Source organism: Halichoerus grypus, chromosome 8 (assembly GCF_964656455.1).
Source record: "Halichoerus grypus chromosome 8, mHalGry1.hap1.1, whole genome shotgun sequence".
Lineage (NCBI taxonomy): Eukaryota > Metazoa > Chordata > Mammalia > Carnivora > Phocidae > Halichoerus > Halichoerus grypus.
In genome coordinates this window covers 11,908,841-11,933,042 of record NC_135719.1, presented here as the reverse complement: position 1 = coordinate 11,933,042, position 24,202 = coordinate 11,908,841, and the positions used below count along the sequence as shown (strand labels likewise).

The 24,202-nt window shown below is 51.4% G+C and overlaps 1 protein-coding gene across 1 annotated transcript in view; it reads left to right on the top strand.

The window, feature by feature from the left end:
* Positions 1–153: 153 nt before the first annotated feature.
* RGMA (repulsive guidance molecule BMP co-receptor a) overlaps positions 154–24,202 on the top strand; it is a 44,281-nt gene continuing 20,232 nt past the window's right edge. The window contains exons 1-2 of the mRNA XM_036069743.2: positions 154–287; positions 16,991–17,106. Of these exons, the coding sequence (XP_035925636.1) occupies positions 274–287; positions 16,991–17,106 (130 nt within the window). The 5' untranslated portion in view covers positions 154–273. The remainder of the gene's footprint in view (positions 288–16,990; positions 17,107–24,202) is intronic.

The following is a 24,202-nucleotide window of genomic DNA, read 5'->3' as shown; positions in this document are numbered from 1 at the left end:
CAGTTGTCTCCCGAGCGCGGGCTGCGCCGCCCGAGCCGCTGGGCTGGGGAAGCACTAGCCGTGGGCTCCCGGGCCGGCTCCTCCAGGCGCTCGCGGGCATGCAGCCCGGGAGCAGGCGGCGTGCCCCGGGCCGCTGCTGAGCCGGCCGGGGCGGCGGGGACCAGCGCCTGCCGAGCCCCTCCCACCTTGCCCCGGGGCCGACGAGCGGAGCCCCGGCATCCCCTCTCCGCCCGCAGCCCCGCCAGCGCCACCCCCCGCGGGCCGCAGGGGCTCATGCAGCCGCCAAGGTAAGCGCGGGCCGGGAGCGGGGCGGACCCGGCTCTGACATCCCCGAGACGCCACCCGCACTTGCGGGGGCCACGGCACTGCTCTGGTCCTCCCCATCCCCGCGTCTCATCTTGCTCCGGTCTTGCCCAGATTTGGAGCTTTGCTGCGCCTCGATCGCTTTAGCTCTTGGCAGCAGTAAAGTTTTTGTGGTTTAGTATTTGCTCTTTTTTTCCTAAAATGCTCTCCCCGGGCAGCCGGCAGCGCGCGTGCTTGGACAGACCCGGCGAGCGTCTCTTCCACTGTGTGCGGGCTGGGAGCTCCCTTTCTCCCTCGCGGGCAGCCGCACCGGGCAGCCCGCGCAGCCTGGGACGGAGCCGGGAAGAGGGCTGTCCCGCCGTGAACCCCCATTGGCGCGACTCACCCGGGTCCCCTCCTTCCGCTCCAAGCCTGGCTGCCTAGGCCAGCTGCAGAGCCGCGGGACAAGCGCCTGCCCCCGGGGGCGTCGGTGCTGCCCGTGCGGGCTCGGGTCCGAGCGGTCCTTTGAACTGGGAGCACCAGCGCGCAGGAAGGTGCGGGACTTGGGTTCACTGCTAAGGGGCCGGACTCCCGAGTGGCCCCGGCGTTCCTAAGTGGACGGGTGGGCCCGGCGGGCGGGGCACAGAGACGATTCCGCGCCCGGCTGGAGCCGTGGCTCATGCCAGGGAACTAGCTGAAGCAGGGGTACAGGTGTATTTAGGGGGAGGGCCGACGGGGGGTAAGGGACGCTCGGTTGCAGTTCTTGATTGCATCCTGTTAATGTAATTGCATTAGATTTGCTCGGAGGCAGAATCAATTCCCCCAGATTGCGATTTTTAATGGGAGGCTGCGAGTTGCTATTATGTGGTGTGGTTTCGGAAGGCGTTGGATTGTATTTATTTTATAAATCGGGCGTCTCGCGGACGGAGCAGGGGAAATCGCGCCATCTAGCGGAGATGGCAAGCTGCGCGTTCCTTTTAGGCAACGAAGTTGGGTGTTCTCGAAGGAGACTCCAGCGCCAGGTAGAGAGAGGCGGGATGAGCCCTCCTGGGAAGAGTAGTTATGCGTGTATCTATAGTCGGGCTGAGCTGGAGCGTCCCGACACCCCCAGTTCAGCACGCCAAGCTCAAGGGACAGAATTACAGGTTGTACTGCAGGGCAGGCTGTCACCTCGAGGAGATCCGTCACCTCCCATCTGGCTTTAGGGTCCACCAGCAAAAACATACAATGTTACCTGCCAATAAGTGGATGCCCGTCATTCGAACATCTATTGCAGGGGGGGAAAAAAACAGAGACTGCTGTCTTCTCCAATGCATCATAGAGAGGGGATTTTTCAGGCAGATTTTGAGCCATGACCCCTAGGAAAGAGATTGGCCGGGAAGGAGAGCTGAAGGACAAGTGGGAAACGGCCTCCTGCCGATCTGCGCAGGGACGGGAGAGTATACCAAAATGGTATTTTTTTAAACACAACAAAGAGTTTCCTGATGTTCCACAACCACAGCAGGTAACAAGCAAGCCCCCTTTATAAGGGGTATGATCTCCAGTGAACGACGGGGCTGACTTTGCTGGGTGACAAGCCCGGCGGACAAAGGCTCTGGGTGGGGCACCCACACATCCAGGCAGGCTCCACATTCTCTGTGGCTGGTTTTTGCTGCCACCTTCCAGGCCGGATGATATTAGCAATGAGCTGAGTTCTCCCTATTCTAAAGGATACCTTGGTTCCTTGGAGAGCAGCATGGTGGTGCCCTTAATGGTGAAGACCCTTGCCACCTTGAAATCCTCTTTCCTGTGGTGCTGGGGAGGGAGGTCCCAGATCCCTTTTCACAATAGCTCTGCTCCTACCTTTTCCCTCCCAGGTGACAGACCGGTACTTACATTCCAAATAGACATGTGGAATGGGGGGCGCAGGGGCGTATCTGCCTCCCCCATGCTGTCTCTTCCTTTGCAGGTGTTTATTTAATAACCAGATTTGTGACCAAAAGGGTCTTGCAGTAACCTGGCCTCTTATTCAAGGAGGGCTTCTCTGACCTTTGCTAAGAAACCCCTTACAAGGCATGACCACTGGTCCCCCAGTGTGCGTAGTAACACAGAACAGAGCTGGGAGAAGCTCCTATTTTATAGGACCCTTGACTTGGCCCTTCAGCCTCCCCATGTGGGGCCAAATACAGGAATTCTTAGATGAGGAGATGCAAAATAAAACGAATAGGTACTGAGCATCCCTGACATTGGGACAGGAAGTCTTTCAAGCCACCGCTTCCCTGATACTCACCAGAAAAGGTGCTGGCATTTCCATTTCTCTAAAGAAACTGAGGTCCAGACTTAACATAAATTTACCCTGAAGAAGGGAGGCTCCAGGCTCTCCCACCTGTCTGGTATCCAGCCCCATTCAAAGGACAGACTCCTGTTTTTCTTATTTTGACCGAATGATAGTTCAATGTCAGCCTCCCTTCTTTTCACAGAACAGAGCTATGAAGGAGCAATGAACAGGGCAGTGGAAAAACTAGGACTGCCTTACCCAAGTGTGCATGCATCCAAGGTCAGGCAGAAGTCAGTTTCCTTGGCGACAAATAAACATCTTTTGAAAGGATGCCCAGTTTCTTAACCAGGTGTGACCCTATGAATAGAAAACGCAGCATCGTATTAGAGTCTAGGGGTCAGGAGGCAAGAATGCCTGCTGATGGGTGAAACTTTTTCTAATTCTAAGGGCGGTAAGAAGACATTTTGAAACTTGGGCAGAAATTTTGTAACAAAGTAAATGCAAATATCTTTTATAGCCTCACTTAAAAAATTTCAAGTCACTGCTACTTGATGAATATAAAAATGCCCTCTGTACTTACTTGACTTATAAAATTATTGTATCCAGATTCCTACGGTGAAGAATTAAAGTGTAGCAAACACTGTTTATGCAGGAAAAAATAACAAAGCGACTGGTTGAGTTTACTTCTGGTTTTTCAGTTGTTTGTTTAAAGCAACACTACAAGATGAGGAACTTTCTGGAATCAAGATACTAGATTTGCCAGAGTCTGAAAAATCTGGCAAAAACTTGAAAACAAATATTCTGTCAGCTATCTAGTAAATTAAGGCCAGTTCCTATAGATTCTGCGGCCTCCACAAGGCAGAGCAGAGATCAGCAGATGACTAAAAATGCCCTAAAACTTATTGATTTGTATCTGTGAGGCATTGTTTAGTGGTTACCATCCTTCATGGCTGTTACTTATGTTTTCTTTTTCCATCTTTGGGGACTCTCCTACTCAAGGTCTTTGCAGCAGCTTGCCTGGCTGATAGCAACAGTTTGTCCTGTTTCCTGATAATGCTTAGCTCTTCTGACCTTGTGAACTGAGATATTCTGGCCCAGTCCTCAATAAGAGCCTCAGTATCATCCCTTTATTCTTCATACACTGTTCTTCTGAAGATGGACACAAACATTTTTCATCCTCTTTAGGAGCTCTGAGGACTTTTCTCTTGATCGATGACTTTTTGAAACGAGCTTAGGTGGAAACACACGAACACACCAAAACTCACCATTATGGCATCCTAAACATTCATGTTATAAGCCTTGGCGGCCACAATGCACACACTCAACTTCAGAGTTCAGCGTCCTGTTAGTCTTGTATATATTTCATTCATCTGTGCCACGGTGTGTCTCTTCCCAGCTGGTTAGCTACTTAAAAACCAGGATACCCCGTTGTTCCAGGTGCTTCCACAAAGTTTTCTCCCCTCTATCAAAGCCTGATCCTCTTTTGTGATCATAAGATGTTTCTGGTTACCGCCGGCTGGGATGCCGCATTACTTGGCTCCCCAAGAGGCTTGCTCAGAAATCATCTGCTGGACAAAAGTGACTTTGAAATTCGCTGCCAGTGTGCATTTTCAGCTTCTGACCCTGGCATCCTGGAGAACAGACTGCTCTCATAAGAATATATCCCTTGGACTGCTGAGAGTTGAAGCTATTCTATGGCATTGCTGCCTCTGCAACCATTTTGTTTGGCCACATAGCCTGTTGGGGTGGGGGGGTCTTAGATTGATCATAACCTCCCCTCCCCCGAGCAAGTGCATGCCCTAGACAGCAGCCACAGAGTCCCAAGCAGATGTAAGTCCTAATGACTTCCCCAACGGCCTCTGTGATAAAGTCTCCCCCACCTCCCAGGGCTGTGCCCTGATGCACCCCTTAGAAAAGACCCCCGTGGGGCTCACCAAAAGCCCACTCTTTTGGTTTGAATGGACCAATCTGGACTTAGCACAGAAACCTGCAAACGCTCTACCCATGCCCCCTAATAAAGGCTTAAGTCCTGGTCCTGCCTCTCTCTGCACCCTCCACCGACCCCGCCCCACCTGGCCCCTCGAGGTATGCCCTGCTCTTCCTCTAGGATCTGTGAATAATAAATTTCTCTATTTCAGTTTCCCCTGGTTCGCCGTTGAACTGTGGCTCGCCACCCGGCACCCTGGGCTACACTTAATTTGACAGATTCCTAACAGAAGAACACGTGTAAATGCATATCTCGTTCACAGAATCGTAAACACTGTAGGGTTTCCTCAAAAGAACTGGTACTTTGGAAACAATAAGAATTAATGTTTGTTTGGAAATTTGGGTGTATAATACGCTTTCATTTACATTTAATTTAATATCCAGCATGGAAAGAGGTAGAGTATAAATAATAAATAGATTTTTTAACACCACCGCATTTTCTCAGATGGGCTTCCATTTATGCAAGAGAGGCAGAGCAACGAGAAATGTAGAGCTTAGAGACCAGGCTTACCTGTAGACGCTATGAGGTTCACAACGGCACCCCCTCACAGGTCTAGACTTGCTAGTAACCCCTCCCTGCTAAGTTTGGCAGCTCATTTTGCACCAGAACAAGGGATTCATGGGACATTCATTTATGTTGTCTCACACCCTTCGGTGAAGCTAAAACAGTCTGATATTCACATTTCAGAAGACTGATTTCAAAATGCTTACCTTACTATCCAGAAGCACACTGGGCTTTGTATCTTTAAGTATCTCAAGAGCATATGGTAAGGAAAAGCCAGATGCCACCATTTTCTTGGCTGTGAGGGTTTTAGCTTGCTTTTTTTTTTTTTTCCTCTCTCTGTTGAGATGCCTAAACTCCCAAGTGTCTGATTTCTTTATGAGTAAATGGATGCTACTGGCAGAAGCTCCAGACCTCAGGCCTGGTTAGAAATGTATTGCTTCCCTTGAGCCTGGGCCAAGAGTCAATGAGGACAAAGGAAACCCAAGCCAAGATGGCACCCAAGCCTTCCCTTTCCAGGTCAGTGACCAATCTCTAGGGGCAGAAGCCCACCTGGCTTAGAATTTGAGACAGTGTCTGGATGGCTTATGGTCTGAAGGGACTGCAATGAATTGATACTCTAGATAGGTTTACCTAAACATCTTGTTGTGTAATATTTACCTTGTCATTCAGAGGCTACATCCAAGTAAACACTCTATGAAAACTTGACCTAAAAATACCATTTAGTCTCCTAAAGAAAGAAAAGGAATTCTATAACTACTTCGACTTCCTAAGTTTATAAGGGGCTGGGGGAGATTGTTCAAGGAAGTTGTTCTTTTCTTAAAACATGTTTAAATTTGTGTTTATTTCTGAAAAGCAGCATATCGCTAAACATATTCTCATTTCTTCTTTTTTGGTTTTTAAGGTAGGCTCCAGTCCCAACGTGAGGCTTGAACTCACAACCCTGAGATCAAGAGTCACATGCTCTGCCAGCTGAGCCGGCCAGGCGCCCCACCCCCATATTCTCATTTCTAACACATAACCCACTATTATACAAATGGAGTGTATTACTGGACTAACAGAAAAAAGTAAACCCCAGGTGAAAAAGCTGGGAAGCAGCTGAAGTTTGGGGAGGAAAACACTGAACTTGGCATCCCAAGGCCTGGGTCTGAGGCTCTTCCTACTCTGATCTTCTTAGTGACCTTGGACAAGTCACTTAATCTTCCAGAGTTTCAGTGTCCTCATTTATGAAATGAAGACAGTTGTTCCATGATACAGACAAGACAACTCGACAGTTATGTGGGAAACTCTGCTGTATTGTGGTTGCTCAACAGAACTTGAATGTCACTGGTAATGCACTTAGAACCCACCCAGGAGTCAAGGATATCCTGGCATCCTTGGGGAATTCTGCAGATCTCCCCTGAGTTCCCACACAGACAAAGGCTCTAGCAGAATCGGGTGCACGATAGACACTCTGATCAAAGCCAAACAAGGGTTCTTGTCCATGATATAAAACTAATATCGTCAGCTACTTACCAACACTCACTCTATGCCAAGCATCTGTTTTCAGTGGTCTATATTGTGTTAACACATCTAATCTCCGCAATAACCCTTGGAGGGAGCTAGAGTATATCCCCACTTTACAGATGAGATCACTGAGATTTAAGGAGCCAGTGTTCAGACCGCACATCCTCAGCTGGCAAGCGGTGTTGACTCTCTCATATCAAAGTGAAGCCTCCAACAAATGTAAAAGAAAACAGTGCTGGAGGAGGAGGATGTCACGTAAAGGGACACATTTGTTCGTGTTTCTGCATTGGCTCTTTTCCCCACCTCCCATCAGCCAGCGATCTTCTTTATTTCAGCTTTGCATTAGCCATTCTAAACAGTTTTGAATTTGATGAATAACTTGGTTATCTGTTTCTATTGCTAAATGTCTATGGTATTTGTGCTTGGCACCAAATTGTTCATTAATCCAAATCCTCCAGCCTTCTGCCGGTTGAGAGAGAGAGACAGGCTCACTGTCAGTTCAAACAGTTGCCATTTGGTGGATAAATGGTTCCAAGCTGGTTCTTCTCCCCAGTACTTACTGGAATGGGGAGAAGTAAACACTGGGTGGTCTGTTCTCCATTACAGGAACCTGGTGTGTCTTGGTATGGGTACCCAAAAGTTTCTTTAAAACAAGAGGTTACTGGGGCGCCTGGGTGGCTCAGTCAGTTAAGCATCCGACTCTTGGTTCCAGCTCAGGTCATGATCTCAGCGTTGTGGGATTGAGCCCCATGTGGGGCTCTGTGCTCAGTGGGGAGTCTGCTTAAGATTCTCTCCCTCTGCCCCTCCCGCCATTTGCTCTCTCTCTCTCTCTCAAATGAAATAAATCTTAAAAAAAAAACAAGAGGTTACTCAGTGTTTTTGAGGCATGGTTTCAGTCATACAGGGGTATTGCTGGGGATTACTGCTGAAGAATTTCATGGTGACACTCAAACATAAAAAAGTCACTCTTCAAATAACATTTCCTACTTGCTCGGCCACATTTTTACTTGGGGAACCCAGACATATTACAGATGAGGCCCCAGAATGGCTCCTTGGAGTCAAGTGCGGGCAAGGCCAGTTAGTTATAGGATCCCTAGAGACACTAGAGCACGGAGCTGGCAGACCCCTCCAGGGACAGCCAGGCCATGATTCTGCAGATTGCAAAGCTGAGGATCCAGAGACAGGACAGACCACAAAGGGCCTCCCAGCTCGAGGCAGAGCCGCCCCAAATCCTAGGTCTCTCTCTCTCTCCCCCCAGATGCACTGCAATGTCTAGAAAGTCTCAGTTTCCACACTGACAGCTAAGCACAGCACAAATGCTATCCTTTTCATACTGGCTTTGTAGGCAGAAGAATTTGCAAGCTGTAGACCAGATGGTAGGTCTGCTCCAGCATCACAGTCCTGAGGCTCAAGAGGAAAGTGAGGGGAGGGAAGACTTTCATATACGAAACTTCCAATTATATACTAGTTTGCCATCCCCGGAGGGAGAGAGGCGAGAAGCATCAAAAGAAAAAGTGTTGGCGCCTCCAAGAGTTTACTGTGAAACTCAGAAGTCAAGAAGGAGAGGTGAGAAAAGGCGGGAGGAGGTGCTCAGCTCCAAATACCATGGACATGTGACCCCAGAAAGTGTTAGCAGGTGATCAGGAGGGCTCCAACCCAGCCTGAGTAGGCAGGGGGAACACAGAGGGAGTCTGGGCAAGAGGATGAGCACATAAGGTGAAGTAGGATTAGTAGAGACAGAGGGGAGCTCTGACATCTCTGTGCCTGAGAAGGAGTTGGGGAGCTCATCAGAGGTGGCGTGACAGCTGGGAGTCACCCAAGCCCCGCTCTGCCACCAAGCCAGCCAGGTGACCTCGGGCAGGTTACCCACCTTCTGCAGTGTTAGTGGGGGTACCTGTGAGCTGTCTAGCTTCCGAACGAGAGGGGACAGAATCAGCATCTTTAAACGGGAATGAAGTCCAGTTAGAGCAAAGGGTGAAGTCTGTCTGTCCATACATCTGCAAATCCCCTTTCGCTGGTGAGCTCAGTTCTTCTCTGACTGCTTAGCCCCTTCCATGATGGAAGAGTTCACGGGAATATTTAACTGAGAGCAAAACTAAAATGGGGAATACCTACTGGGAGGGAGCAGTCAGAAGGTTGCTAATCATTTTGGGTGAAATGATAGCTAACAAGCTAGATTGATTGCTTTTTTATATGTGCTTATATGCCCATGGAAATATCTAGAAAGATACACATGAAACTGTTAATAGTTATTGCCTCCAGGGAGAGTCACCTAATCTCACTTGACAGGAAGTGATTTTTTTAACATGTGCATATATTACTGTTTCAATTTTTTAAGATAAATTTGATGCTGGACTGAAGGACATGGAAAGCCCAGAAAATTGTCCTTCTATATGGACTCTGGGAAACAAACTGAGGGTTTTGGGGGGTGGATGGGTTAGCCCGGTGATGGGTATTAAGGAGGGCATGTATTGCATGGAGCACTGGGTGTTATACGCAATGAATCATGGAACACTTCAAAAAAGAAAATTGTCCTTCTAGGATTTTCTTTTTTTTTTTTTTTTTTACAAAATCCCTTTTATATCTTCCCAGCACAGTGAAAATGTCCCTGCCTACCATCAGGGGTATGTTTCTGGGAGGTTCTGCGGGGGGGGGGGGGGGGGGGCCACTCCATACTGATGTACCAAGCCCAGCCAGTTCACCAGGCTCTGAAAGTCTCCAGCCTCTGCTCCTGAAAGCAGACTCATGAGCAGGAATGTTAACCCAGGGGGCAGTCTGATGTAGTGTCCCAACAGGTGAAAATTTGATGGAACGTGTTCCAGACCATGAGGCTGATGGAATGTAGATGTCACCAGTCTTCACCATCAATGGTCCCGTTTGTTAAAGAAGTTACTGACAGAGACTCCCCACCGCACCCCAACTCTGACAGACTAACCAGTTTTGTAGAGTCCCAAGTTGATTTGCGGTAACGACCAAGGGGAGTAAACGCGGGGCTCCCGAGACTCCACATGAACACGCATCTCAGAATACTGAGCACGTGGTGTGGAAATCATTTGTCTCCACATCTGACTGCTCCCCTGGGCTGCCAGGAGGGGGCCAGGACTGACTGCTGCCCTTCTGAGCACCCCCAAAGCCCCCACTCAGAGTGAGTACCCTAGTACTCGGTGAGCACTCATTGAATGAGTAAAACAGAAACACAATAAATAAATAGGAAGAATCTGTCTTCTGTGAGGACAAAACAATGTTACTGGTCTGATCACATACATTTAAAGCCATCCCCAAGAGCAAATAAAATCTGCTAATGTGTCTTAAATCCATATGAAAGAATTCAAAGAAAAAGTGGGATACATCTTCAGTTTCTAAAGAGACCTATTGGAATGCCAGGGGACTCTGTGTTTCAAAACACCATTAAAATATTGGAATAAAATCTCCACGTTTTAATTACTAAAAATAAGCATCCCTCATGGTGAGGGAAGGAACAGTGTATACACAGGACAAAGGAAACCTACGCGGCAAGAGCTGAGAAAACAAGATAGGCCAAAGGCTTTCTGAAGTCTACAAGGAAGGGGTCCTTCGTGCCAGAGTAAGGACAAGACTCACAAATGCTTTGGAAGAAGAGAAGAAGGGAGAGGCCCTCTCCTCAATCATCATGGAAACAAACAGGTCAGGGAAATTCTATAGCCCCCTAGCCCCCCCTCCATCTAGAGGGAAGGGAGCAGGGGTAATTAAAGATGGCGACCATGTCCTGGCGGGCAGAATGGGCACTGATCTTCCGCACTGGACCTACACCCAAGGGCATACACTCTGGGACCCCCTGCCCACAAAGGGAGCCCCCCCATCTAGGAAGGGTCACTCTTAATAGCCACTCTATGGACTATATACTAAGAAGTAATATCACCAAGCACATTTGGAAGTCCCAATTAACTGGACCGAGCACAACACACTTTCTGAAAAGAGAACATGAGACCGGAGGAATCTATTAGCATTCTTGGAGGAGGTAGAAACAGGCCTGGAGACGAGGGAGAAACCCAGGGATGAATTATGTTTAGACTTTCAAAATTCCTTCTGAGAAAGTTCCACCCCAAGGGTCACTCACAATTTTAAGTTGCTCCAGAATGTGCAGAGAAATCGCCACGGATTGGAACTGTCCTTAGAGACAGGAAACAAAAGATAGGATAAACAGGTACTTTGCTGGATGAAGAATTATAAACACTGGGGATCCCCAAGGATCACTGGTGCTCCCAGGCTTAGTTTCAATGTCCATAGATCATCTGAAGGAGCAAATGCTCAGATGCTTCCAGGCCTGCAGATGAAATGAAGGGTCTGGAGACAGAGGGCAGACAAATGGTGGATGACCGCAGGGCACGCTTATGAGTTAGCAAGAAAATGCACATTGCAGCTGTAACAGGGGCAAGCCTCAGTTAATGCATTTAGGAGCACAGCATCCAAATGATAAAATAAAATGGACTCCATCCAGCCTGTTTACAGCCCAAAAGGGGATCTTGGGGGGTCTTTGCAAAAATGTTTGTTTGCTAACGGCCGTGCAGGACCACGTGTGTTCAGAAAATTCCAAAATGCTTTCAGAAACTGCTTTGGGAGCTAAGCCCGAAATAGGATTCTCCCCAGGCTATACCCAAACCTGGCAGTTGTATGACATTCCCCCAGAGAAAAATACCTCAGTACTATATAGAAAGGTAAGTAAAGTCAGCACCCAGGTAAAGGACTTGCCTGAGAGCTGGACTGCTTTGTTCTTCAGTGTAAAAGATGAAGCCAAAAAGATGATATGGTCAAAGTCTATAAAGCCTTGAAAGTTACTGTGATGAAGGGGCGCCTGGGTGGTTCAGCGTCTGCCTTCGGCTCAGGTCATGATCCCAGGGTCCTGGGATCGAGCCCTGCGTCAGGCTTTCTGCTCAGCTGGAAGCCTGCTTCTCCCTCTCCCTCTGCCCCTCCCCCCCCATGCTCTCTCTCTCAAATAAATAAATAAAATCTTTTGAAAGAAAGAAAAGGAAGGAAGAAAGGAAAGAAAGAAAAGAAAGAAAGAAAGAAAAAGAAAGAAAGAAAGAAAGAGAAAGAAAGAAAAGAAAAAGAAAGAAGAAAGAAAGAAAGAAAAGAAAGAAAGAAAGAAAAAGAAAGAAAGAAAAGAAAGAAAGAAAGAAAGAAAGAAAGAAAAGAAAGAGAGGAAGAGAAAGAAAGAAAGAAAGAGAAAAAGAAAGTTACTATGATGAGAAAAACAACTTTAGTTTTTCCAAGTTGCAGCCCATGCATTTTACAGTAGGAGAACCCTGCTCACACCCTGGACATGTAGATCAGAACTCAAGTTTAGGGTTCCGGCCAAAAGCTCCTGCTTTACTTTTCCCAGGTTTACCTTTTGAATTAACCCTTAGGGTTCAGCCCAAGAAAAGTGAGTGACTTCCACCCCCACCGTCCTGTAAGTAGTAGGTGCTTTCTACCCTACTCTCTGTCTCCTGCTCTTTCTCAACCTGGGATGGAGGGCTGCCCCTCGCCTGGCTCACTGTGCACCCCACCAATCCCGCTCTTTCCAGGACCTGTAAGTAATAAATCTTGTGACTCTAATTCCTTGATGTGGGTTATTGAAACTGCACCTTCAATCGAAACAGGCCTGTGGGCTTCACTTGCCCAAAGTGGGAGATTGGATGCTGAGGGAACCCCCTGCTGACCCCATGTGGGAGGGGGGTTTGTGCCCCCTCATTGAGCAGGTCATAATCTGCAGATTCTTAATGCAATACACCAGCTCTGGCTTCTCAACACAGTTACGGAGAGAGTGAACAAGGTCTGGTTCATCAAATCTGAGATGACCAGACCCCACAGGAGCCCTTGAAGTTTGAAAGAGGAACTTGAAGTTTTATTTCAATTAAAGAGAACTGGGTCCCACCCTCAGTTGTAAATTGAAGCAACTGAGTTTCTCAAGACATGGCACAGGCAAAATGTTTTCAGAGGTAGGGGGTGGAGGGGATGAGAATAGGCTCAAATAATTTTACCAGTAAATGAATGATGGATTAGGCGTCATTGACAACATATCTCTGCACTCGGGAGGCTGGCGAAAGGACTTCTTTGGACCCGTGTTGGACCATTAGCTCCCTCCTTGCTGGAAGTCTGTGTGCACAAGGGAGAGAATCCTCAATCAAACCAGTTTCAGCAAAATAAGGAACTCTGTTGGCTCCCACAGCTGGAACGGGTACTCGTATAGCTCAGAGGGGGTATAGAGAGAATCACTTGCTGGAGTGGCATGGGGAGCCCTGAAAATCTCCATCAGTCCCAGAAAAGCTCACCAGATAAAGTGCAATGCTGGTAAAAACAGTATGCCAACTCTGCCAGCCCTGCTTCCACCCGCCAACCCTCCTACACACTGGCCTCCCCATCAGGTTGCTACCTGCAGACCCATCCTGTGTTGGAATCAGAGACCAGGACAGGGCTCCCCCATAGCAACAGTCTCAGGACAGACACTGATTGGTCAGCTTGGGTCACGTGCCAGTCACTACTTTATTGAAAGTGATTATTAAGTTATCTGTCTCACCTCGACTTTAAGTCTAAGAGGATACACTGATGGAGTCAACCCGAGTCTTAATGGGCACCCAGGGTTGATGACGTGTGATGCGACTTACCAACCCAGCAAATCCCTACACTTTAGTCACCTGAGAGAGCTTGTTAAAAGTGCTGATGCCCAGGCTGTACCCAAGGATTCAGATTCAGCTGCTCTGGAATAGTTCCTGGGCAGTATTACTGCTAAACTCCCCACAGTGGTCTCCCCAAAAGACTAAATCTCTCCTCTTCTTGAGGCCTCGGGTGGGGCTCCCAGGTGCTAAAAATGGACACCCTAGCCGAGCACATGCAGGCCTTTCACGTGCTTTCCCAGGCTCCTGCTCTGTCTTCCTGCAGCCTCATCCTCAAGGTTTTCCAGCTCCTCAGGCAAGCCGCACCTTGTTCCTTCTGCCTGGAATCCTTGCCCTGCTCCCCCTCCCTTGCCCACCATCTCCCCCCACCCCCACCCCCCCACACACACACCACACTCTTCCGCACTGGGAAAACTTCCCTCCCCACCCTGCACCCCAGTCTGAGCTGAAGGCCCCTGGCGCCTAGGTTCTGTGTCTCAGCTGTCAAGAGTCTGTGTTCTGCTTTATTGAAAGTGATTCTTAAATGATCTGTCCTCTAGCCTTGACTTGAAGCCCAGTGCGGACTTGCATCACTGGAATCGATGGCCCATACAGCACATCAGGCGTGGGCTTGGTGTGCTCAGCTCTACAGTTTATTAGCCAGTCATTGGGTGAATACTTGACTTTACTCAGCCTCAGTTTCTCATCTGCAAAATGGGGATGATAGTAGAACCTACCTTAGCTTAAAGTGTCTAGAAATGTACTTAGCCAGCACTTGGCATAACGTGAGAGCGTGTCGAAACGTGAGCCATGATTACTGTCATTCTTACTAAAAATGAATCCTTCAAAACACCCCACAAGACACACCACCTTTTCGATAAAGCCTTCCCCAGGCAGTTATTTGCCCCTCACCTTCCTCTAATATTGGTTTCTACCAGCAGTTCAAAGATAGGGGCCTGTCTTATTTATTTCTTTATCCCCCAGGGACTAGCATGCAGTAGTCCTGAATATACATTTATTGACTGATGACTCAGGCCCTGGATTTGGGAACACCCTGTTTGTACCCAGAGGCAGAGAAAGCTGGAGTCCCTGACACCCCTCAGCCCTGGGAGGGCTTCCACCTTATGTAGAACCTTGCTTTTCCGAAATCCCCTGTCCCTCCACCACACAGCCCCACTGCCTAAAGGTGAAGGGTGGGGGGCAAGGGTTCAGTGCTGGACCCAACACAGCCAGGGTTGCGTGATTAGGAGCAAAAGCCATGCAAGGGAAGATCGCTAACCTGAGGCTCAGAGTACAACCTAGGGGCGAACCCGTAAGTGGTCACCCTCTATAATGGGAACTGTTTATATGCAGTCAGCTATGCTTTGAGTTAAGTGAGTTTCTTTGGTGAATAGAGTGCTGAGTTCCATAACCCCCAGTGTTCCAAGAATTTCTTATTGCAAAGACCTGTGGAGTTGTCAATAAGCTGGTTGGTTTGGCCAGTATAGACAGATTGCTCAACACCAACATGACCCCAGCCTCCTCTTTCGGGGACTGGCTTTCTCTTGATAGTCTAAACTACATAAAGGCCAAATCTCCACTTTTGTGATGTCCAAATTCAGTCTCACACATCTCTCCTTGTGAGGAAAAAAAAGGGCGGGGGAGAAGCCCTCTGCATCCATCCCTTTCCTAAATCATGTGCTTACGTCCTAAGAATTGGATCTCCTCACAAAATGGCGGCCAATCTTGTAGCAGGAACTCTGGGGCATTCCCACGGCCCGGTGCCCCTCCCAGACTGTATTTGGTTGCAATCTCAGGGTGACAAGATTATCAGCCTGCCCCTGCAGAAGAAGAAACTGAGGTACTGAGGCTCCAAGTCCTGCTTCCAACGGTCCACCCTCAGGCAAGGACCGCATCAGAAAGGCTTTCGGGTCTTCCGAGGCCCGCACAGCTCCCCCCCTGGGCACATGCCCAGCAGTGCTCGTGGCTGAGTCACTGTTGGGGCTGCCGGGAATGCTGATGGATCCCCTCTCTCTCATGAGCGAGAAGCTTTAGAACGAACTGTGCAGGGCACAATCCAGCAAATGGTGTTAAGGGATGGACCTCAGAGGTGCCTCTGTGCAGGCTGGCTCTGTACCTGCCTCAGTGGGTCAGCGCTGTCCTAGGATTCTATAGAATAAACCGTTACGTCCGGCCCGAGAAGAATGCCACGAGACCCCTGGATTGTGAGGTGCTGGGCTTTCCACCAGACAGAACCGCAGCATTTTGCAAATCAGGGCTTAAAATGAACCCCAGTTTGGGGGATTGATAATCAGAGCCTGTCGGACTGAGGCCTGACTATTTGGGGGAAATGCGGTGGCGCAACTTTAAAGGGGACCAGTTGCCTTCACGGTATTTTTGCCCCCAGGGAACAACAGCTTCCTGTCGCCCCATGGCACAGCTGGCTGAGACCTTAGCCCCCTTTCTCACCTGTTTTGCAAAGCCAGACTCAGAAGGATGACTGCTTGGGTTGTGACTTCACAGGACATTGGGCTTTCTTCCCCTCGCCCCAAGCTCGCTTCTCCAGGGCTACACTCCCCTCCTGGCGGACGGAGTCCTAAGTGCAGGGGCAGGCTTACAGCCTGTGTGGCCTTCAGCAAGTGAGGACTGCGATAGTGCTTAAGAGAAACATCAAAATTGGATAGAAATACAGAATTTTTTTCCAAAGAACCAGATGAGTAGGCTTGGAGGAGAGGTGAGGGGGGCCAAGGGAGGAATTGGTTCGACGCAAAACACTTGCTCTGGCCTATTTGCGTTCCATCCAAAAGATGTTTCTCAGGGCAAGTTGCCAGTCTCTTAAATATCCCAACAGCGGCAGAAGAGCTGCAGGTCCTAGGCAACCTTGGGGAGGAGACATTTTTCTCCTGGAAAAATAAGCGACCGAATTAAGGGAAGTCACCACCCTGATGCCCTCCCAAGAGTGGCCTTGGTGGCCTTGCCCTGGCAGCCCCAGGAGTCCGGGCCCGGCGCACCGCAGAGACCGCTGTATCCACACCTCCTCCGGGGTGGCAGCCGTCCTGCCGCCCCCGTCAGGCTCGCAGGCCCCCACCTCGGGAGTGCAGCCAGGGCAAGTACCGGGGAAGCAGCGAGGTGCTCGAAGGGGATGCCGGAGGCTCAGAGCCCAGGTGGGGTGGGTGGCCCGGGGTCTCGGCGGGAGGGAGCCTCGAGGTGCGTCGGCGGCTGAGAGCCAGCGGGCCATCCCGGACAGCCTCGGACAACTCGGAAGCGGATTTTCCAGCCTCCTGCCTGGGGGACACATCTGAGTGAGAGAAATGAACCAGGGGGTGTGGGTGGCGCCTTCGGGACGGCAGTCTGGTTGGAACGGGGTCCTGGGGTTTGTCTCCCAGCGCAGTTTCTACTTGGGTTGGATATTTACAGGTTGGATTGGGGGAGGGGGGGTGCTCTGCAGGCCGTCCGGGGGCGCTGGGCCTCCCCTGCCTGGGCTGCCGCGGGGGTCGGGGAGCCGGGGCGCACCCTGCACCCCCCGGGCCCGGGTTCCCGAGCTCCCCGCAGCCAGCGTCGGAGCCCCACCGCCTCGGTCCCCGCCCAGCTGGTCCCCGCCACTCACCCCCCGCGGGCCGCGCTGAAACCCGAGCGCGAGGGGGCGGGCCGCGCGGCGGCTGGGGCGGCTGGGCCGCGCCGACATTGGAGGGGACCCGGGGGAGGGAGGGCGAGGGAGGGGCGCGCGGGGAGGGGGGGCGCGCCGGGCGCCCGCGGCCGAGGGGTACCGAGCCTCCCGGCTCGCTGCTCCCGCCGGCGGAGCGAGGCTGCCCTTTCTCCGCAGCGTGATTTATTTTCCTCTTCTTTTCTTCTAAACTCTTCTTCCAGGGAGAGGCTAGTGGTAACAGGCCGAGCTGGATGGATGGGTATGGGGAGAGGGGCAGGACGTTCAGCCCTGGGATTCTGGCCGACCCTCGCCTTCCTTCTCTGCAGCTTCCCGGCAGGTAAGGCACTGCCCCCAGCGCGGGGACGGACGGCCGGGCCCGCTCCCGGGCCTCGCCGCAGCCCCTCGGCCACACGTCTGCTAGCTAGTCGTAGCTGAAGTTCGCCGGCAGCCCCGGGACCCCCGCCTCCCACTTCCACCGGTCTTTGTTTCTCCCGCGCCCCGCCGAGGGCGCGATGGATGCCCGCGGGGACCCGGGGGGTGGGGGTGGGGGGCTGGTGGAAGGACCCCGCCCGGCTGCCACGAGAAGGAGCCGGAGCAGGGAGGTCGCAGAGGCCGGGGGCGCCTCCCTCCCTCCGAGAAAGGGGGTGCCGGGACGCGCCCCTTAGGGGCCCCGAAGGAGGGGGGAGGGATCGCGGACTCGCAGCGGGGGGCACTTTCTCCTGCAGCTTGCCCACCAGTGTGCGAACCTGTCGGGTGCTCAGGGGTGGAGCCGGGGCCGCCCCTGAGGTCCCGGGCGGGTCCCCGGCCGCCCCCTCCTCCGGGACCCCGTCCCGTCCCGCCCCCACGCGCCTGCCCACGCGGGGAAGCCCACGGACTAGGCTCACGCGAGCCCGGGTTCCTGTTTGATAACATTCCGCGTCGCCCCCTGTTTGTTTTTATTGTGTCAGAAAGGGAGAGAATTTCAGAATTAAAGCTGAAAAAGCCATCTGTTTCCAATGAATCCCCCATAGTTTTTCACAATGTTTTTGGCAGATCGCTGCTTTCAAATTCCTCCGAGCCCGGACCTCTTGTTTTTGTTGGGGGAAGGGAGGCCAACTCCACAGAGAAGCATTTGTTCCTTCCCAAACGCTCCAGTTTCTTTACTTTTTTTTTTTTTTTTTTCCTTTCGGGGGGCGGGGGAAGGCACGAAACTTAAATCCCCGGTCTGTTTTCTTTATAATGTTTCATAAAACTTTATTTCACTTTGGCCATATGTTACTCACAGCCTGGAAACGCCAGTTAAATCCTTTATACCCATTTTTCTCTTGCTAAAAATACAAATAAACGCAGTGTCACGGGCCAAATGGTCCCCGTCGCAAGGCGGGATCTCCCGGCCGGCTCCATTGTGTTGCGGGGTGCCGAGGTGTCTGTCTGCAGAAGTGCGAGCTTGTTTCGCTCTGCGGGCCGGACGCGAATCCGCAGCCCCCGCGCACAACCGAGCTCTTTGCAAGAAAGGATTTCAGTTAGACCTGGATTGGGTTGTTTTGTTTTGCTTCCCAGCCAACTGGGTTTCAGGAACTGGCAGAACTGGGCAGTCCGGGCTCGGCCTGGCTGCAAGTTGGGGCTGCGGGCGGGCGGACCATGCTGGCGGCGGTAAGGGGCAAGGGATCAGTTTACCTTCTCGCCCCAGCCCCGCTCCCGGGCCTCCGGCGCCCGCGGAGTCCCGCGCGCCCAGCTCACTCCGCAGCTGCGCGGCCCAAGGGCGTCCAGGAGAGCCGGAACCTGCTCCCAGCTCTGGATTCCACTGGGGAGGCCCCAGCCAAGGACAAGATGAGAGGGAAGGGTGTCAGTGACCCAAAGAGCCCTTGGACCCCCGTGCGTCCCCGTCCCGGAATATTAACACCCCTTATACTGAGCCCAGCAGCGGGGTGGCCTACTCCCTCCCCGCACACACACCTTTTAAAAGGCAGTTCCCCCTTCTACAGAAGGGTCTGGCTGAAAGGCTGATTTGATTCTCTTCCCAAAACTAACTAAATAAATAAATAGGACAGTCTTCTTTAAAAAGAAATCCACCTTTTGGAGAAGCAGGACTTTGCCATGTGTGTGCATCTCGGTTTGGTCTAGATAAAGATCCGGCCCATTGGAAGTTTTATCAGATGGGTTGATAAATAGCTTTTGTCCCTCGGCTGCCTTGGGGGATGTGATCTCAGCTCGGAGCTGAAATTGAGAAGGGGGGCTTAGAGGCCCTTAAAACAACACCTTCCCGCTCTTAAAGGGGCAGCGCTTGTTAACTGCTGGAACTGGACAGAGGAAAGGGAGGGCCGGCTGGAGGGCCTCGGAGGTAGGAGGCAGCCTCCAGCACCACGGTGATGGTGGTGTTTTCCATGTTGCTCATTTCATGTCTCCGTCTGAAGAACTTTATTTTAAAGTATTCCTCCCCCGCTCCGCGGTCCCAGGAAAGCTGGTGGGTTATATAATTCACAACGCGCATTCCATCACTTTTGTTTCCTAGAAGCCCATTTCATTTTTGGCTTCAAGGCTGGTAACTAAAACCTGGCAGATAGAACAGATAGCCGCCGCACGGTCATGCCAACTGGCTCGTGTTTCTTCTAATTTGAGGCCTTGACAGCTGCATTTAAGTCAAAATTGCCCACCTTACTGAAAACTGAGCTTCCAGTCTCCCCACACCAAATACACCGGGGGGCTCCAAAAACTTGCGTGCTCAAGGAATCTGGGTCAGAAGACAAGTTTCTTAAGTAAGAGATGAAATGGGTCATTTATGCCATGAAGAGATGGACAGACTGTCCTCCTCTTTGACCCAGTGGCAGAGGGGCTGATCTGCGCTAAAGTCGGAGAAGCTGCGGGTCCGATGGAGAGCCGGGAGGTGAGCCGGCTGGGTGCTGGAGAAAGCACAAAGCGTAGGCAAGTGCAAGGCGTGGAGACCCCCAGGGGCCCCGCCTGCTGGGGCCTCTCCCACTGAAGACAGGTGGACTCTGGCTGGAGCAGGCTCCTCAAAGAATAGGTCTGTTCGGCGCTAGTTAACTTGAATGGGCTGCCAGGAGTAAAGCCATAGGAGTGCAAATTAAATTGGACATAGTTCTGTGGAGAAAGATGCCTTAACCTCTGTAGACTGAGAGTGTTTGTGTCTTTGGAGAGTGTTTGCCAAGTACTCGCTCAGTGCCTACGGCACCCTGGTGGGCCTACTGTGTTCCTGACTCAGTGACAGCCCTCGGGGCCCTCTCCCAGCGCGGCCGGCAGACCCCCAGCCTCCTAATGGGAAAGGGCTCCGTGGTGTTCCTCGGGCTACAGGGCTGTGTGCTTGGATGATGTTGTGCCCACAGTGGATGTGGATGGACCAGTGGCCATGTCTAGCTGCAGGGCGTGGGAGAGGGGATAAATAGATGCTTCTTAAACTTTGAAACCTCTGTGACTTCATAAAACAAATTTCTAAGAGAAGCCCGTTAAAGGGTTGTAGATACGTTGGCATGCCTCCCGTCCACGTCCTGTGGATGCTCTATGTACTGTAACACAGGGCTTCTTCAAGTCTGGTCCCTCAGCCTCCCCTGGGAGCTGGTTAGACATACAAGTTCTGGGACCACGCCAGACCTACCGAAGCCCATACTCCGGGTGAGACCCCGCAGTCTGTACTCCACCAGGCCCTCTAGGGGGTTCTGATGCACGCTCCGGTCTGAGGACTGCTCTTCTAAGGATCATTGCCTGTCGTTTCCCCTCGTTCCTTTCCCTTTACTTTTAAACTGCACCTGCTACAGAAATGTTAGTCCTCAGGAGGGAAACTAAGGCTAAGGCTCGGGGAGACCAAGGCTCTCTGCAGTGTTCAAGTGCATCTGTGTCGTTATGGAGATGAGAAAAGTTCTCCCAGAGCTGGTGTTTAGAAATGTGCAAGCAAGTCAATTTGCTTACCACATTTTTGTCCTCCCAGTGGGACTCGGTGTCCCAAAGGGAGAGAATGAAGTGATGTCTGGTTGCAAGAGCCAGAGGACAGCAGAGCCAGCTAGCAGGTCGGCGTGTGACACAGCGGGGCCTTGGTTCCCAAGGAGGGCGGGATGTAAGAGCCTATGGATGGTTTGCCCTTTAGCTCCTGAGGGTGAACTGGGCATAAGGAGAGGATTTCTGGTCTTGTGGTTGAAGAAGGGAAACCTGTCTGCAAGGTTCAGGTAATTGCTAGCAATCACCCCAGAGCTCAAAGGAGAAGTGGGGACAGGTGATCTATGGGCTCAGATAAGGACGCTCCATGCGATGGGGAAGAGGGGGTCCCAGGACCCTGTGGAGGTAAGAGGACGGGGTGGGGACCTGTTTATAGGCTGGGGGACACGTGGTTCCTGCGAAAAATCCTCTCTTCAGTGAAATATGCAAGGCCCTGCACAGACTGGGCAGAGAACCCCAACTTTATGTTTTGATTGAGTGGTTAGCTACCATGCTGTTCTCATCTTGGCTGAATTTAACCTGCGGAAAACTGAAGGCGCTGTTTCTTCTAGAGTGACCAACTCATCCTAGCACACCCCAGGCTTTTCTAGTTTTAAAGCTGCAAGTCTGGTGTCCTTAGAAACCCTCTCAGGGGCGCCTGGGTGGCTCAGTCGTTAAGCGTCTGCCATCGGCTCAGGTCATGATCCCGGGGTCCTGGGATCGAGTCCCACATCGGGCTCCCTGCTCGGCAGGAAGCCCGCTTCTCCCTCTCCCATTCCCCCTGCTTGTGTTCCTGCTCTCGCTATCTCTCTGTCAAATAAATAAATAAAATCTTTAAAAAAATAAAAATAAAAAAGAAAGAAACCCTCTCAGTCCTGGGCACACCAAGATGGTGGCTCACCTTAGATCCGCCCCCCCCACCCCCCCGGGACTAGTGCCTGGTTTGAGTATGTTAGCGAGAGCCCAGAACCGTAAAGCCCTGAGTGGGACGTGGGCCTGTCCGTTCAATCCATGCTTGGGGCTGGGCCTCCTTCCTACGCCCTTTCCTGCCTGTTCCCATTGTCTCCTTGCTACAAGAGCTGGCCAGCCCTAGGACCTGCCTCTCAGGCCCCCCGTGCACACCCCCAAATGAATTGTTCTGAAAGTCCTGCTCAGGAACTCGTGCCTCCTCTTAGCCCTCTTTGGAGCATTCAAAAGGGAGGACCCTCTGTCTTCCGGGCCCCCAAGCTTTTCCCAGGCCTCATTCCCATGGCTTCTGGCACATCCCCAGGCTCCAGGTCACTCCTGCCTGCACCCCCCCACCACCACACATGCACACTCTGCCACCATCCCACCACACCTTCCCTGTGGGCAACCCCCAGGCTTGCCCACTTTGGAATGGGAATGCCCCCTTGATCAAAGCCCAAGTTCAGTGCTGTCTGTTGGGGTCTGGTGCCATCCCTCCAATGACCTAGACACCTGTCCCCTTGGCTACAGACACCTGTGCTTCCTCTTAGCCTCATTGCTTCGTGGGTCTTGGGTTTTTGTCCTCTCCTAGATCACCAGTTCTCTTTCTTTTTTTTTTTAAAGATTTTTATTTATTTGACAGAGAGAGACACAGCGAGAGAGAGAACACAAGCAGGGGGAGTGGGAGAGGGAGAAGCAGGCTTCCCGCCGAGCAGAGAGCCCGACATGGGGCTCGATCCCAGGACCCTGGGATCATGACCTGAGCCGAAGGCAGACGCTTAACAACTGAGCCACCCAGGTGCCCCTCACCAGTTCTCTTAATAAGGGCAGAACCCCATTTTCTGTTTCTTCATATGCTTCTCCTTGCTGCACATCCTGAACACGCCCCACGAGATCCTGGGAATTATAGGGCCCTTGGGTTTTTGGCATTTCTGTTTTGTTTTTTCTCAAGAGACAGAGACCACGGGGTTCCCCCCCCCAGATACCCTAATCTTCTTTCTAAAATAACTTTTTTTGGTTATAAAAGCAATACTCATTTTTAAATCTAAAAACCAAAAAGGATAAGTAAGTAAATGAAAATAACCCAAATTCCGACCTCCCACAGACTTCTGTCACTACTTAAGATGATGCACATCCTTGGAGACATAATACCTTATATTGTTCTCTCCAAAGTATGATCATTTGAATGGAGAACGATAATTTTTAAAGCTCTTTTCACTTATTGAGTGGCCATAGTGTACCGGGCACTCTGCCAAATGCTTTAAATACAACACCTCATGAGATCACCACACCTTCCTCATGGACGTCATCACTCCCACTGTCCTGAAGAGGAGACCGAGGGTCAGAGAGGTTGCCTGACATTACACAGCTAGCTAGTGACAGAGCCAGGGGGAGAACACAGACCCCTGCCCTTACCCATATCCCCTGTTTTGAATAAACACGCTCATTAAGTTTGTTTTGTGGCATATGAGAGTTTGTGCTATGTAGCACGTAAGGCTTTAAGGTGAGGAAAAATAAGGAACAAAATTGGGAGAGATTCGATAGCAGAATGAAGAGTGACCGCATTTTCTGTGGACCTAGCGTTTTTGCCTCCTCCCAAGGGCCCTCTCTGCTCCCTATCCATCCCTGGCTTAGTATTTCAAAGAAGAAGATGCCACCCAGCCATAGGTCAGAAAACAAGTTGGCAGGGCTGACATTGTGCAAATTTTCCCAAGTCAAATTTATGTCTTTTGGGTTTTGCTTATTTATTCATTTCATGCACCATTTCACCCAAGCAGTCGGAATACCGAGACGCCTATTAAAGTGATCCGTCTGCACCCAGGTCCCTGCAGAAAGGAGCCCATTATTGCTCCCCATGCTAAGGAATGTCCCATGAACACAGGCTCACACATGTGTGTGCCAGCCGGGCGTGTGCCCAGCTGGCATGCCTTTGCCCTCCCACTGCATGGGGCGGGGGGGTGAGGCCAGCCTGCGGACGGTGGTGAGGGTGACAAAGCCACTTCAAATGAATTTGGAGGGACACCTGGGTGGCTCAGTCATTAAGCGTCTGCCTCCAGCTCAGGTGGTGATCCCAGGGTCCTGGGATCGAGCCCCACATCGGGCTCCCTGCTCTGCGGGAAGCCTGCTTCTCCCTCTCCTACTCCCCCTGCTTGTGTTCCCTCTCTCACTGTGTCTCTGTCAAATGAATAAATAAAATCTTTTAAAAAAAATGAATTTGGACCTGGAGCGGCCAAGCAGATGAGCCCAGGGTTGCTGAAGGAAAAGCCAGGATGGAAGATTATCATTATGAGAGCCAGCCCCTAGACTCAGGAAAAGGGGTTACGCCTCAAAGCACCAAGACCAAATTACTCACCTGAGAGCTTCATTTATATCCGAAAAGTGGTGTCTCTGCCCATAACCACCCTCCTTGTGGAACCCGGGGTAGCTCATCTCTGTGCCCTCAGACAGGATGCTCAGGGCATGGCATCTCGCTCCCCGCTCAGCCCTTGGCCGGCATGGGTCCCTCTTATCCAGAGGAGCCCTCAGCCGCCTGACGGCCAGGCCTGCCTGTGGCCTTTAGGCCTGAGGCGAACACAGGTGCTTTT